This window comes from Drosophila eugracilis, unplaced genomic scaffold (genome assembly GCF_018153835.1).
Source record: "Drosophila eugracilis isolate 14026-0451.02 unplaced genomic scaffold, ASM1815383v1 contig_124, whole genome shotgun sequence".
Lineage (NCBI taxonomy): Eukaryota > Metazoa > Arthropoda > Insecta > Diptera > Drosophilidae > Drosophila > Drosophila eugracilis.
This window is the reverse complement of record NW_024572029.1, coordinates 107,323-124,098: the sequence shown is the minus strand read 5'-3', so window position 1 is coordinate 124,098 and position 16,776 is coordinate 107,323. Positions and strand designations below refer to the sequence as shown.

Genomic DNA, 16,776 nt, shown 5'->3' with positions numbered 1-16,776 from the left:
GCCTTCACTATGAATGCAATGAGCACCTGTCGATGGCAATTCAAGCTGGGAATCCAGGTAGCCAGGAATCCAGTAAATAAGTACCTTGAGAGAAAATATAGGTTTGTCTTTTGCAACTTTAAAGGTTGGGTTTTGGGGTAAAACAAAGAGATATGATAAAGATAAGCTAGAAAACTTACTTAATCATATTTTATATTCATTTTTATTTCAAGTTTTTCCTTACCAAAAACTTCTCTTTTAACCTGAAAATCTAACAATTTCTATAAAATTTCTATGATTTATTTTCCAACTCTATCTTTTCTTTCAGTGCCCTAAAGAGATGGTGAACCGCGTGGCCACATGGCCAGCGGCCTATTAAAGAAACAATGCCCAACTCCCGCCTCCTGAATTTGGCCATTTTTCAGTTGACTTGCCTGTGGCCCCATCCCTCTCACTCCCACTCCCACTCCCACTCCCGCCCCCCCTTAATGTTCTACCATACATTTGGCTGCCGCCGGCTGGCATATTGCAAATGAACTCGACAACTATTAAATACCTGAAAATGCTGCACGGCAGCAATTGTAAAACCAGAGTGTCCAACAGCAACGCGAATTGCAGCTACAAAAACAGCAGCAACAGCAGCAACATCAGCGATAACACAGCCATCAGTGGGAGTGGAAAAACAACAGTAACATCCGCACCAAAATTAACAAGGACTACTCTTGCAACATCTACTATAACAACAACAAGAACCACAGTAATGGCAGCAGCAAAAGCAATGCCAGCAGCAACCTTAATTGCAACAGCAGCAACATCTAAAACGTCAACAAAGGCAGTTAGCTGCGTGGCTATAATTACTAAATTTTTAGAAGAACTAAACTACAAATCAGGTAAGAAGTTAATACATTAATTAAGAATCATATTCTATAAACTAATTAATATTTTAATTTCATGTTTTTAAGCTAAAAACTAAGAAGCTTAAAAGAAGGTAAAAGCCTAAACAGGCCAAAAATGATGTAAAAAAAGCAAAGTAACTACAACCATCACCGAATCTTGACTTAGAAAAAAAGGTTTACCAGGAAAAACAGTGATAATTAATTGCAAGAACAGCTGCAACAGCAACAATCTCAGCCTAAGCAACAGCAGCAGCAGCAACAGTGGCAACATTAGTGTCAAGAGCAACATCAAATCCGGCAGAAAAGGCTGCAATTGCTAGAGGGGGGGGCAATGCCAGCAACCATAACAAAGTTAACAACAGCAGCAGCAGGAGCAGCAACACTAAAAGCAACAGCAGCAACAGTAGCAAGAGCAATAACAAGTTGCACAAATGCAACGGCAACAGGAACGACAACAGCAACAGCAACAGCAATCAGAGAAGCAACAACTGACAGCGGCAACATTTTTTTGGGTATGGCAAAAATTGCAGAAAATTGAAAAATTCATAACGACCGAAGCTGTGAATATAAAAAAAGGATGTAACCATTTAAGCCATGGGGACTGAAAAACCAAAGAACCAAAAACCAAAAAACCAAAACCCGAACCCCAACCCGAAAGCAACAGACAACACAGAAAGAGAGTGTTTGGAACCGCAGCGGCAACAACAGCAGGTGGCATAAAACATGTCTGCCGAAAGTGCTCAGCGGAAAAGGACTTTCCATGTGTCCTGCCAAATGATGCGCGGGGGGGGTGATGGGGGGGGTTTGGGGTCTGTTGGTATAGTATGAGAGGGTTAAACGGCAAGCTAGCGAGCAGCACGGCAACAAAAGCGAAATGAAGCGACTTACAAAGGGCTTACACACAGAACGCTGCCCAGCCAGCGCAGGTGAGGGCCAAAATCAAAACAAAAGGTAAACGAAACAAGACCCAAACCCCAAAACTATAAACAAACAAAAGAGACAACAACAATAACAATAACTACAAAAATTGTTAACAACAAAAACGGAAAACGGTGAATAACTAAAGTTGTTTTACAAGGGATTTAGCGAAACGAAAACTAAGCTTCTGCCCTGCCATTGGAATGTTAAAAATAAGCAAAAGAAAACTTTACAAATTTTCCATTCACATTTGAAATTTTATTATGAAAAATGCAAAAATCTGTTTTTCAGATTTTTTAAGGTTTTTTTTTAGGTTTTCAGGGCTTTTCCTTAAGCTTTTTTTTTCCAAAAAAAAAAAAGAAATTCCCAAGCGAAAAACCAAATTTCTCAATTAATTTTTCAAATTTTCAAGCGTCTCAGAGCGGAAAACTATGGCTTCTTTTGAGCTTTGAACTTTGAAACTTTTCCGACCGGCAATAAATCTAATTGCCAAATGCCAGTTGAATTTTCCAAAAGCCAACGGAAAATATCAAGTGAAATGAAATAAATAAACTGAACAAATCTCACCTGTGGTTTCAACGTGCTGCCGTCTCCGGCAGACCTTACAAAATGTTTTAAGACGGGTTTTTTGAGCTAACCAATACCTGGTTACTTTATATCCTCTTTTTTTTTTATTATATAATATGGGAAAATGTGTTTTACAAAGACTAAAGTTCAGCTCTTAACTAGGGAAAGTCAGGCAAAAGGAAGTATTCTTGTAAGGCCTTTAAGAATTCTTTTTTCTAGCAAAAAAATCGTGAGTGTAACTTCTGTAAGATTGTCTACTGTATACCCCCCTTAAGCCTCTCTTTTACAGGGTATTTTTTTTTCTGGAAACAAGCTCGAAGTAACTGAGGAGGAAACGTGTAGCGGACAATCCAAGCAACCGCATTGGACGACAGCGACAACGAACCTTCTCAGACACTGTGTCAACAATGTCTGACGAATTGTCAAAAACCGCAAAATGCGGTCTTGTTGTTGCTGTTAGTGTTGTTGTTGTTGTTGTTGTTGCTGTCGGTGACAATGTGAACGAGCAGCAAGGACGAACAGGATGCAAACTCAAACACACATACACCCACAAAACGGAACTTGCGACAGGATAGTGCGGACAATTTGCGGGTGAAAATTCGTAAGCTTTTCTAGTTTTTTTTTGGCTATATTTTATTGTTATCATTTCTATGTACGCATCGCCTGCCAGCGACAATAAAGCATGAATTTGGCGAGGATACGTTATTCGGCGGATACGTGGCTCTAAAAAATTTGTCAACGAGCTTAAGGCCAACGAGCAGCGAACAGTGAGCAGCTACCACTTGACAATGCGTTTTTGGTACGTACAGCAGGCACATATTTTTGGTCCATCAGGCCGGATGTTTATGGCCTGGTTAAGTTATGAACAGGGAAAATGGGTGGAAAACAATAGGCTTGAGTTTTTTTTTGGTTTTGGGAAGGGGATATAGGAGAGGTATTAGATTATTATTAATCAAACTGAAACTAAGCTTATTTTTACTGCGTGATCTTAACTTACTGAGCTATCATCTTGATGTAGGGAAATTTCTTACTAACTTTGATTTTTAATGGGGTTTTATTGTTAAAACTAAGATTGTTTTTGCTCTGTTAATTTCTAACTTGAAACTTACTAAGTTGTCATCTTTTTGTAGGAAAATCTCTTGCCAACTTTTGCTTTTTAAAGTAGTTTTTATTGTCAAAATTAAGCTTATTTTTCATCATATTTTCTATCATCTTTTTCTAGGGGAAATCTCTTACTAACTTTGCTTTTTTAAGTAGTTTTTATTGTTAAAATTAAGCTTATTTTTAATCTGAATCTTGAGTCTAAACTAAGTTTTCATCTTTTTATAGGGGAAATCTCTTACTAACTTTGCTTTTTAATGCTGTATTTATTGTTAAATTAAACAGGAAATAATCTATGAAGGAGGCTAAAATCATTTAATATATGTTAAAAATCTACTTTATCTAGCTGAAAAAGTATGTTAATATTATTAATCAAACTTTAACTAGGCTTATTTTTAGTCTGAGTCTTTGACATTAACTTTCTTTCATTTATATGATCAAATTTCTCACTAACTTGGCCTTTTAATGGTGCTTTTATTGTTAAATTAAACAGAAAATAAGGTATAAAGAAGCCTAAAATCATTTTAGATAAGTTCAAAACTATTCATTTTTCTAAAAATCTACTTTAACTAATCTTATTTTTACTCTTTTAAATTAACCTTCTTTGTTTTTGTAGGAAAATTTCTCACTAACTTTGCCTATTAATGCTGTTTTTACAGTTGGATGGAAATGGTGTTGGTATGGAAATAACGTGTAAGGAAGCCTAAAATCATTTTAGGTAAGTTCAAAACTATTCATTTTTTTAGCTTAACTGCTAAATATCTACTTTGGGTAGCTGATAAATCATAAATATAAAAGTTCTTCTTTAGCTTAAGTTTAAGTACAAATTTTCCTTAATCACTTCTGAGCCTCAACCCTCTAAGATCAAAGTGTAGTAACTGTTCTTATAAGCTTAACTTATTTTCCTCCAACATTTTATTGGTAAACTAACAAGAAAGCTGCTGAAAAGTAGTTAATAGTTAAGTCAGCTTATAAAACTATATAAAAACTGAATAAACATTTATTTCCTACCATCTCTGAACCACAAAATGACCTTTAAAAAACATTAAAAAAACTCAAAAGTAAATACTAAAAATCAATTTAAAAAAGAAACAAACATTTTAAGTCGACTTTTTAATTAAAATTTTCTGAATAATTGACAGTGCAAAAACGCAACTTAATTCCCTTTATAGTTTTCCTTGTTATTTCCTGCCAATCTTCACTACTTCCTGAACGACTTTAAGAATGACAACGAACGGCGAAGAAGGCCCTTTTGCAGGTGCGGTTTGCTTTTCAATTGGTCCTTAATTGCTTGCCAGTCACTTCCGACATTTCCCCCGCCCAGGTTTGTCCCGTTTTTCCACATTTTCTCACTCCATTTTCCACTCAATTTTCCATTTTCCGTGAACTTTGCACCGCATAAACTGGGCAGGAACAGAGCCGAGCAAATGCAATTGTCATTCAATCATTCACTTCCTACCCCGATAGGCGTTGCGGTTTGATTGTTTGTTTCGCTCTCAATCGCTCTCACTCACTCCTTGGGTAATTTTCCATCCATCAGAAAAGGGGGTTTGGGGGGGTTGTACAGCCCCTGGGAATTTTTGCCGCCCACAGGCTTTTCATGCTTTTGCGGCTACTCAAGCGGCTTTTTGCAAGCGTTGAAAATTTATGCAGAAATATTTTAATTGAATTGTCACCGCGATTTTATTGTTACTGCCGCACGCTACTATTTGTTGTGTTTTTTTTTTGTTGCTATTGTTGTTGCTGTTGCTGTCCTTCCTGTTGCACTTGGAGAAAAAGGGGGATTATATCTCAGATTTAGAAATTATAAACTAGGTTTAAAGGCTCAAAAAAGGCTGAGGAAAGTTTGAGATAGGCTTTGGCTAGGCTAAAAATGAATATTTTAGACCATATTTATAGGATTTCTTAACTTAAAATTTACTAAGTATTTTTTATAAATTTAAAAAACTAATTTTAAAGTTAAAACTTAAAAGTTAGTCACCTTTCCTCAAACCATTTTACACAGATAGCAGCATAGAAATTAGATTTAAGTCTGGTTAACCTATAAACCCCACCAAAGTCACAACTTCCTCCTTCTTTTCTTTCAGTGGATGGGCTACTGTAATGGTTATTTGTTGTTGCCACACCCGACTCTGCCACAGCCACGTTTTTAACCACTTTGTGTGAGTACTTTGCTCATTTCGCTCATTTCATTATTTTGTGAGCTTTTAACTTTAATTTAATTTTTAAACACCTTTTGTGTGTCGTTGTATTTGATGTTTAACGTTGTCATTGTTGGCCGTCAGTTGTCGGTTTGTCGTTTGTGTTGCTCGTTGTCGTTGTTGTCAGGAGAGTTGATGAAATATTCAGGAGATTGCGGGCCCATTCCGCAGTCCAAAGCTCTGGCATTGCCAATAATGACAGGCATGTTAATGACACCGACAATTGGCCAATTATGGCAGGATGGGGAATGTGGCCAGCGCACCCAAAACCAGAAATTCAAACCGCACCGAGTGTTTTCTGCTTTCACTTTTCCCCTTTCCTTCCGCCCACTGAGAAGGTGGAATGTTTTGCGGAATCCGAAGAATCCTTCCTGCTGCCATTCTCCAATTTTGCGTAAACTTCTGGCCATGATTTGCACTTTTAAGCTGAATTTTTCAATTCTATTTCTTGGGTATCGAAAAAAAAAGAAAGAAAAGAATGGAAAAACCTATGGCATCATTCACCGCACAATGCCCAGAAAATCTCAATGAGCTGGGAAGAAGAAAAGGGGAAAGAACTGAAAACCAAAACAATTTCCTCAGATGCAAATGAATATTTCAGGCGAGGGCAACAGAAGAGGCCAAAAACACCTGCTAAACGCACGTACACGTGTGCAGTAATCAGTGCACTGAGAGAAAATCGAAAGATCTTTTTAGTAAACTGAAGTTAAGCTCTCAGCTGAAGGAGTTGTGCCAAAAATAGAGCCAGAAATATCTAAGAGAGACAGAGATAAGTTAAATTTAATCTTAAAACTTACCAACTTAACTACACCCTTTTTTTCTTACAGTGTACATTTCAGTGTCTGCCTGTTCACATATCCCTATATCCCTTTTTGCAAATTTCGATTACCAGGCGGATATGGCGGCATTGCCATGATAAGTAAACTTTGCTACGCTTTGCTTTACTTTCCCTTACTTTCCTTTGCTACTTTCGCCAGCAGCTACCCTCTACCTCCCACCCCCCCTCTTTCACTTTGTCCCGCCGCCCCCATTTTCGGGCACTTCAACACTGCAGAATTCCCAGCCGCTCAGCGCTTTTCAATTACACAAAATTGCCAAACAGAAATGAGAAAAAATGAGAAGTAAAAAGGTTTATGAATGCGCCAAGCTTAAGCGGGGTTATCAAAGGGTATGTTTAGGGAAATCTATTTGGAAGTAGCTAAGGAAAAGATAAGTCTATATAGTATATATATGCTAGATCTGTAAAGTTTACTTAAATCTGGCAAAAAAAAAGAATCATTTTGTGATATAAACTTAAATCTAATGTGAAAAGTACTTAGCAAGCTACTAACACAGATACTCCTTGATTAATCCTTAATCTACTTTCTAAATACCTTTCTATAGGGTATCCCTGAAGTCGATAAAGTATCCCAACCCAACCACACTTTCCTGCTGGTAGTTAAACAGTCTAACAAACACTCGAACTGGCAAAGGAACTTACAGCTTACATTTCCATATAATTGCAGTGAATTATTTTTGCTGGCGCAATATTTCTAGAAACTCACCTCGGCATTACCCACTCTTCAGCCCACAACCACCCACACCCAATGTCCTGCTGCTGGGTGAATCCTGCTGTTACCACCCAGCGTGTGCTCATCAAATCTTTCTGCTAATCTCCAGGCAGCCAGGTGGCAGGCTAAAATAAACAAACAAACAATTATAGCCCAAATGCAAAATGCGGCAACAAAGGATGGAGAAATGGAAATGCGGTGTACAGTAAGAGGAAAACTATAAAACTTTTGGAGATTGAAAAAGCAAGAAAAATGAAAGGTAAGTATAGAAGCTTGTTAGGTTAGGCTGTTAGGCTCTTAAAAATGTTATTCTATAAGTTAATTTTACATTTTCTATAAACTTTACCCATCTAATACTTATTTCTTTCAGTGCTTTGACCAAAAAAAAAAAAAAGGCAGTGGAAAATGGGGGTGGAACCTCAAGCGTTGTCATCAGTTTGCAAGGCTCCCACAATGCGCCGCCTTAAGATGTTAAGCCTTGTTTTTGCTTCAATTTCACTCGGATGAGTTTGCGGTTGACGTGCAAATAAAAATAACATTCACAATGACAATAATCTCTCTCACACACACACACACACACACACATGTGTAATTACAACATTGAAGGAGGAGCGGGAAAAGTGTGTTGGGTAAGAAAAAAAACTCTGTCATGCCTTTGGCTTACAATGTTTGGCGTGCTAAGCTGGCGAGCTGCTTGCGAAGCCTTTCGGATTATCCCTATTGCTTAGCACTTTGCCAGGCATACTCCTCATCACTTTCATTTTCACTTTCACTTTCACTCTTGGCGGCAACAGCAAGTGGTTGTGTAATTAAATTTCCTTGCTGAAAAGACCCGAAAAGTTCGTTTTCATTGCGATTAAATGGCAATTGTTTTGCTCATGCTTATGCAAAGATAACAATTAAGTGCGGGAAATCCTCGTTTGTTCTTGGTTTCATAATGGTTGACGGGAATGCAAAAGGGAAAACTCTTTTTTCTGGCACCCCTTTGGGGTAGGATATCGTTTTGTCTTCTACAAAAATGGTTTTAAATGGCGAAGGAGAAGCTGAAAAACGTAAGAGAATTATTTGAAATTTCATATTTCTTTTATTAAATGGATTTTTGTTGGTGAATTTTGAAGGGAAACTTGAAAGGTAATTAAGGAAAATATCAGTCATGGTATTTAGTTACAATTTCTATATTTTCTTCTTGATGAAGTTCAAGTTCAAGTTCAAGTTTCTTTCATCGGTTTAGTAACTTAAATCTTGTTTTCATTTTACACACATTATTTCCCACTGCTTAGTAATAATATCAAAAGCCAATCAATAACAGCTGTCTTAAGACTTAAACACACTCTTCTTATTTAAGCTGATTAAGTTAATTTCCAACAATAATGTCAATTTGGCAGCCGCACATACTTATTTTCCCTTTTGGAAATATGAAATGCTGAAATGAACTTGCCAAATTGTTCACTTATTAATATTGACTTCTCGGTTGTGCTTGAACAATAATTTAAAATTGTTTGCTCTTTCCGCCTGACTCCGTTGGCGAGTCAGGAAAACTCCAGTTCTCCAGCTTTCGCTTTAACCCCCTCCCACTTTCCTCCCACTTTTCCCCCAATTCAGTGACTCATTTCCACCTCGATTCCTCATAAAGCAACACGCGCAGACAAACATTTACAATTTATACAGATATATATATATATATATTTTCCTGATGGGGCCGCAAAAACGGTTAACATCGGGGAAAAGCGGAACTGATGTGCGGCTGTGTGTGTTAGCTGTGTGTGTGTGTGTGTGAGTTGTGTGCGTGCAATTTTAAATATTGAATCTTTGATTCAATATAATCAGACTTGTAATGGCCTTCACGCTCCGATTCGCAGTCAATGGCATAGTAACACAAATACAAACAAACCAAGGACATGTAAGTCAGCCAATGCGCGAGTGTGCGTGAGTACACAGAGAGAAATTGATGTTCTTTACTCAAAACTTCAACTTAAAATCTCAAAGCAGATAGAAAACTTTCATTTATGAGTTTACCTTTTAAGCTTTTTACGAAATACCATTTATTAATTAGTCATATATATATTTCTTGCAGTGTAAGGATGCGCCTTGCCATGCGTGCGTGCGTGTGTGTGCGTTAAGTATGTGCAAACAGCTGTCGCGTGTCACCGGCTGCCGTTCGCTGAAACGGAAACGGAAATTACGTGCACGATGGCAGCAACAAACTGGAACGTGGCGTTGGCACTGTCGCTTGGAATGAAAGAGACGGGGCTATACATACTATATAGAGTAGCGAAAGAGATGGTAAGAGAAGTATGGGTGGGACAGAGACATGGGGGAGTGGGAAACAGAGCAATCGGTCGGCATCATCGGCTATTAAATGGCAACGGCAATTCATCGATGATGTCGATGATGCTATCTTCTTCTGTTTCCTGGCACCCCCCTCTTGCTCTCACTCTCTCTGTCTCTGTCTCTGTCTTACTTGGCTGAAAAATCGCTGGCCAACATGCGAAGCCATCACCTCCAATTCCGATTGCCTCCTGCCCTTCAATCTCCGCTGTCCGCCCTCCGTCCTCCACACTCACACACCTTGCCCTTAACGGGCTTTAATTAAATCGCAAAAGACGCGCCGCACATAATGAACATCATCATTTATCGATGTTCTCAGCTTTATATATATATATATCCATTATATATATATCCTTTATATAGACTTATTCGAGTATATAGCCTTCTTATTTGTCTGCATTGCAAGTTTCGGCGTTGTTATGGCACAATGGTCGTCTTTGATGTAAACACAAAGCGCGGCATTAAGTGCGGAAATACTTATAAATTATTGTTTTAATTATAAACTTTAAAGTTAATTCAATTGAAAGGCCTTTTGTGTGTCTCCCTAAAGAGGTAAAACCAGAAAGTAGCTTAAATTGGGAATTTTAGAAAATTTAGAAAATGAATCAAAGTTTCCATAAAAAAACAGACAAATATTAGTTTTAAATTCCTGAAAAAAATATTTATAAAAATTACAAAAACTAAAGATCTTTCTATACAGAAATTAACCCTTAAGAAACCCTATTAATTATCCTTTTAAAAACTGAAATTCCCTTTTAGTTTTCACATTAAATTATAGCAACCAAAGCGCAGCTCAGCTTCCGACAGCCACTATCCTATCCCAGCTCCACTGGTCGAAAAAAGGGCCTCAAGTTCTTTTGGTTGCTTGAAATAATTAAAATTCCATTTAAGCCTGGAACAGATTATCTGCTTCAGAGAAGGAAAAAGAGAAACCAAAATAAAACACCTGCGAGAACGAGAACAATGGGTTAAATATTGTTATTTTGCATTATTCAGGTAATTTACGAGCGCTCGCTTCCGGCAGGATCTCGACGAAGGACTTGCAGAAGGGCAGTGAGCAGTGAGCAGTAAGTCCTTGGCCGTAACTGAAACGGTTAATGTAAATGACACAGGCCAGCAGGAGCTGGTGCTGCTACTGCTGATGCTGCTGCCTGGTGCTCGTTGTAAGCAGATGAACAAAGGCCAGCGGGACGATGGGTCGTATGAGTAATTTGAAGATAGCAAGCAATTAATTTCAGCCCAAGCTGAACTGAACTGAAATGAAATGAACTGAGTTGAACTGAGTTGAACTGAGGAGAGCCAAAGTGATCTGAAACCCGCTCCAGGGCCATTTAATAGTCCCATAAAACGCGCAAGGCCTGAATAAATGCTGTCAGGAGTGCAGAGTCGACTGTTAAGTACCTTTTACTAGGTAAGTTTGGACAAAGAGATGGTGCTAAAGAAGATAAAACAAGCTGAAAAGTCTTACTAACTAATTATTAAGATCTTTTAAGCCATTAATACCCATTATAGATCAGGTTAGAATACAGATTTACCACTAAGAAAACACCCTCAACCTCGTAAATCCATTCCCTTAACTTCTTCAAAGTTTAAATATTTTTTATTTTAAATAACAACTACAGGATATTATCAGTAGTTTTCCCCCATAACTCTGGGCCATTGAAAAGCTGTAGGGGAGCGCGTTAATGCGGAAAAACAATCGTAGGAAAATACGGGAAAAATCATGAACAACAAAAACAACAGAAATATAAGCTGTGGAAGGGCAAACAAACTACACCCACTGACGGCATTAAATTCCCGTCTGAGCCACGCCCATCGATAGTCCATTAATTTATGTATAAATTGTATTTCAGTTTTCTTGTTTTCCATCTTTTTTGTGTTTGATTTCCCGCACAATGGTCAACAATGAAAATTTATGCGCAGCGAACGAATTCGATTGGGAAAATTACGGAAATTTTGTGCATTAAATCGAACAATCAGCGTAGTAAGCTTAATAATTCATGCTGCTGCAGGAAAAAAAAGAAGAAAGCACTTAGTAGAAAATAAATTATACAAATTGAATTGAAATAAATTAAATTGTATAATGAATGAAAATCGCAGCATAGCAGGACTTACCTTGGGCTCTGTATATTTGATTAGATACTAATGAGTTTCGGCCCACTGTCAAGAAGGTGGGGGGTGGAGTTCAAGTTTTATGGTTTGTCTTTGGCTAAAAGGGACACCAAATAAATCAGAGTTTGAGCAGGGCTAACCAATAAGTGTTAACAGCATTAATAAATGTTCTACAATCGCTCTCCCTTTTTCGTTCAGTGTACCCACTGCAGGCCATTTCAATTTCTTGTAATTTATGTTTAACTTTCTGACTCGTTTTTTGCCACCAGACTCCCACTACAGCCAGTTGCTATTTCTGTCATCGTCCGTTGACCAGTTCCATTTGGTTGCCGCTCTTGGCCGTAACTAATTAACCGACTTAAAAAAGTAATTAAGTCATTTGTCTGCATGCCCCAGACCACCCCTCCCCCAGATATCCCCGCTTTTCACTTGGCCTGATTGTGCTCCCAAAATAGCTAAATTACCAGAGGTTACACGCAAACACCAACGGAAAAGCAAAGTCAATCAAATCATCGATAAAAGGCAAGTATGACTGCTATTTGTGAGTGGTTCTTATTGAAATTATCAAAGAAAGCATATAGAGAAAGTGTAATTTATTGAGAAATAAGTTTAAATTGGGAAATCTATTAACTAAAGAAAGGAAATAAATCCAGGAAAAATAGCTTCTTGGGAAATGTAACTTAACTTTATATCAACTCACCATTTCCAAGTAAGACACACGACCTAATACCCAGATCTCATTAATTAAATTTAACTTTAGTTGGTATCAATCTAATCAGCCTTTATACGAAAATTTCACTAGAATTTTCCAGCTACAACGTATCAATGTCAACTTCATCTGCTTGCTGTTGTTGTTGTCCCATCACGTTTTCCAAGGACTTGCTGCTTGTCAACAACAAAGAAAAATACTAAAATTTCGGGCAGGACAAAGTTAAAACTCGTCGAGGAAACTTTTTAGTTTTCATTGGGAGAGGAGGAGGAAAAAAAGGGAGGTTGGAGGTGGGTTAAAATGTAAGTAGAAGTAAAAGTGTTAAGTTCGTGCGCTTTTCCTTTTGGCACACTAATTGATCTCAACGGGCGGATTAGGAGAGCAAACTAAATTGATAGGTTTAGAGCCCAAAACTTTGATGTATGTGTATACCGAAATGCAAAAGCAAACACACACACACACACGCACACACACTAACACACAACCCCAATTGAAAGTTTCCGGTGTGGAAAATGGCCGACTTCTGTCTGCCATGTCTGTCTTAGGAAGGAAGGTGAGGAAAACGTTTGCATTTGGGAATTTTCCCACACTTCCCCCCTTTGTTTGGCCTCTAAATAGGCTAAGCATTTACCTGAGTAAATGTGGGCCAAAACTTTTGCTGGCTTCGTCCATTAAATGACTGCCAGTCGCCTGGCTGATGGCTGATTAACTTTTGGTCCTTAAGAAGTAGGCTTGCAGTTTTTAATAGTTTCTAGTTTCAAGTGATTTTATTCATAGAAGTAGTTTTGATTTTAGATTTATTGGGATTGAGGGCTTTACCTGAAGAAGTTGACGGAAAAGTTCAGCTTGGCCCTTATAAGTAGGCAATGGTTTTTGGATTTTCGCTTATAATATAAATTGATGTTATTTTTGCTTATTAATCTCAAGCAACTTAACTATTTGACATTTAAAACAAAAAACTAAAATTTCTTTATCTCAAACCCTACCGGAAATGTCTTGCATAAACGCTGTTAGCCTACATTAACCCTTTTTTTCACTCTTTCTCCCTGTTAACCCACCTGTCAGGATATTTTATGAGAGTTGGCAATACAAATTGGGTCTGTTGATGATGCTCAGGCTGCTGATGAGGGTCTGGCTAACTCAATCTCAGTTTAAATTTAAGCGCCGGCAATTATTAGGGCTGTGAAGCGGATCGCATGGCCCTTTTCATGCATCTTTCATACGCTCAGCGTGTTAATTATCCAGAAATTCGGTCTATTAAAGTTTCAGCAGCCGCAGAGATACAAGAGCGTACTTTCGGCCCACCTCAAACGTAATTAATGGAAGCGCACTTAAATCATTTTTGTGTGCGTGGCCCACGAAAATCCCCAAAAATATATACACACACACATACATACATACATATATATAAAAAATACAATTAGTTAACAAGCGAGCAAACGAGAGCCCGAAAGAAAGTCCTCGGCGCGCTAAAACGTTTCAATTTTTCATAAATATTCAAAAAGGTAACCAAAAACCGGGGTGGATAACAACAGCTGCCCCTGTTTTTGTGCATTTCTCTGTATTTCTTCTCGTGTTTTTTCCTTTTTTTTTTTTTTTATTATTATTTTTTGTTAATTTTTTCCATTTTTTTGTTGGCGAAGGTTCACAAGGAGCCGGATTCTCCATTCAACGGTCAGCTCGGAGTTTCGGCTTCGTTATCGCCTTTGTATTTTTGTAGGTGTTGTTGTCGCCCCCGCCAGTAACCTCACGCCCTCAAAAAAAAGGGACCCTCATCCTCTACTCTACTACCTTCCTCACCCCTCCTGGCAGGACCATCAGCGCCAGGCTGGAGTGGACAACAAATAAGATATAAGCTGATTTATGGAGACCTTTAAATACTCTTCGAGGTGTTGGATGTTTTGGGTTTGTTTTAAAACAAGTTAAGGTAGTTATTTACTAATTTGAAAATATTTTAAATAATTCATATAGTGTTTTATTTCTGAGTAAACATCACAAACTTCAGACTGGACATGGCATTAAAAGGAACCTTAACTTAGGGTATGAGAATAAACAACAGCAACAGCAGCAGCAGCAGCAGCCCAAGTACGCGAAAAAAGAAGGAAAAGTTTTTCGATTTAAGCAATTTTTATGCTTGCTGTACTCAAGGGGTAGCACTTTTACTTCGGGTACGTTTGACAAAACCGATTGTAAAATATTTAAAAACTAAGATTACACATTTTTATGCCACATTTTTAAGCTTATTTCTTCCGCCAAACCCTATTTTGTTCTTAAACTTTGTTCTTTCTTCCAAGGATATCCGACTGTTCTACTACTTTCTAACAACTTTCTTCCTTTTTCGACTATATATGTCCCTGTGTATATGCTATATGCATGTAGAATGTCCTTTTTCTGAAAGAGAAGAAGAGGGCTAGGCTAAGGCGGCCAAAGAGCGTCCGAAAATTAATGCAAATTTATATCGTGGAAAACTTTTCAATTTGTTTCTACTTTTCCTCCATCTCACTCACTCTCTTTTATGTTCTGTCTTTGTCATTTGTTGCAGGCCTGGCACCGCACCAGCCACCCGCCACCCCCCGCAAGAACGGTTTATCTCAGTCTGGTAAGTATTTTGTATTTAACATGCACAATTTGGCCATTTTGGAGCCATAATTAACGTGCCGCCAATGCATACAGATCTTCGCCCAAGGACGAGGTCACCACTGAAGGGAGTCCAGAACAGCAGCAGGGATAAGCAGGGGCAGGATAAGCAGGCTGTGAAGGACGAGGTGAAGGTGTCTGCCAAGTTGGGCATTCAACCATTACGGCCACCTTGAATTAGTCCAGAGGGGTTTGGGGTTTTCTTCGGATGCTTGGCCTATTAGCGTCCCTGGCAAGTGGCACTGGGAAAATGGGTAAGAAGTTTAAATATTAGTTAGGAAATATAAGTATTATATTATTTAATATATGTTTATTTTGAGTTTTTAAGTAAAAATTTCATTAAAATTTCTAGCAAATAGCTCACTAAGTCACATTACTTATAGTTTAAATGAACTGAAATCATTATTCTTTAAGTGTATTCAATATTGCCCGACATCTTACCATTTCCCTGAGTTGTAAAGAAAGCGAACCTAACGATAAGTCGGCGTGGCGAATGGGGAAAGACGGGGGAATGGGGGGACGCAGACAGGCGGCCAAATGCCGCAATCAAGTTATTATTAAGTTTTTCTATTTATCCAACATAATTCATAATTTGTTTACAAAGCGTATAATAATATTAACGTCTTGTCCTGGCTTTTGCGCCTCCTTCTCCGGCGAAAGAATAAGTCCGAACTTGGTGGCCATAAACTGCTCCCACTTGCCACTTTCCACTCGCCACTTGCCACTTTGCCACTGGCCACTGGCCACTGGCCACCACTAAGTCCGCTGTCAGCACGGCAAGATAATCAGCTCTGAACTCGACATGGACTTTCCTCATTTTATCTCTGGCTCGGTCGGTGACTTCTTTTCATTTTAGTTAAAATATTTTCATACTTTTTTTTCATACTTTTCTTTCTTTTTTTTTTGTTGGTCTGCCAGCGTGCAAATCACATTAGGGCGGAGGCTGGAAGGGTCAGCTTTCTGCGGAAAAGTTACTCTAACGCGACTAGAGATGGTTGTTTTAAATGGGGAAAGCTTAGGTCTATTATTATGATATTTTCTATATATTTAAGGCAATCAAATCGTTAGGGAAAGAGCAAGGAATAGTTATTTTATATGGCTTGGATTGCTTTTATTTTCTGATAATTTTTATATACGGAAAATGATGGTTTTTTCTAGCTATTTTTGGTACTTAACATTTTATATAGAATGCCTTAATGATTTAGATCTCCAAGTACCTAACACAATGATTTAAGGAATCATAAATCATAAAAGAAATATTAATTCACCATCACAGCACCCATAAAAGTTTATAAATATCACTAAAATCCAAAGCCCAAAGCAATTTTCCCACTTTTTCTGAGAGATTAATCGAAAATAAACTTGATCCCGGAGATCAGCTATTTGCATCGCTTAAGGACCATGTCCTGCTCGCTCTCTCCTCTCTAAGGAAAGGAGACAGGACAATGGGCCTACATTCCAGGGCCACATAATCGCATTAGCCAAAGTGAACTGCCGCCGACTAGAGGCATCTGTATCTGTGTATCTTTGTATCTGAGTATCTGTATATACTTCTTTATTGGCCCACTTCCGGTAAAAGTTTGGTAACCACAGCCACGACCGTACTCAACTTGAGTTCTCTATATATTTTTTTTTTGTTCTCAGCTGAATTTTTAAGGTTTTTTCTATTTAAGTTGTGTGTTTTGTTTTTTTTTTTTGGGGTCTAGGCCTGACACTTTTTTTTGGCCAAGCGAGAAGTGCACACGGTTGAGTGGTTGGGGCTGTAGACGTGCCGAAAA

General features: G+C 38.1%; 1 protein-coding gene and 1 long non-coding RNA gene across 2 annotated transcripts; both read left to right on the top strand.

The window, feature by feature from the left end:
* Positions 1 to 516: 516 nt before the first annotated feature.
* LOC108118349 lies at positions 517 to 1,580 on the top strand. The gene is made up of 2 exons (XM_017230991.1): positions 517 to 869; positions 942 to 1,580. The coding sequence occupies exons 1-2, from the start codon at positions 542 to 544 to the stop codon at positions 950 to 952; spliced, it is 339 nt and encodes a 112-aa protein (XP_017086480.1). The 5' UTR covers positions 517 to 541; the 3' UTR covers positions 953 to 1,580.
* Positions 1,581 to 2,241: 661 nt separating this feature from the next.
* On the top strand, positions 2,242 to 5,621 carry LOC121530225. Its single transcript, XR_005993870.1, has 3 exons — positions 2,242 to 3,159; positions 4,078 to 4,179; positions 5,549 to 5,621. It is a non-coding gene; the product is annotated as an uncharacterized LOC121530225 (long non-coding RNA).
* The last annotated feature ends 11,155 nt before the right edge of the window (positions 5,622 to 16,776 follow it).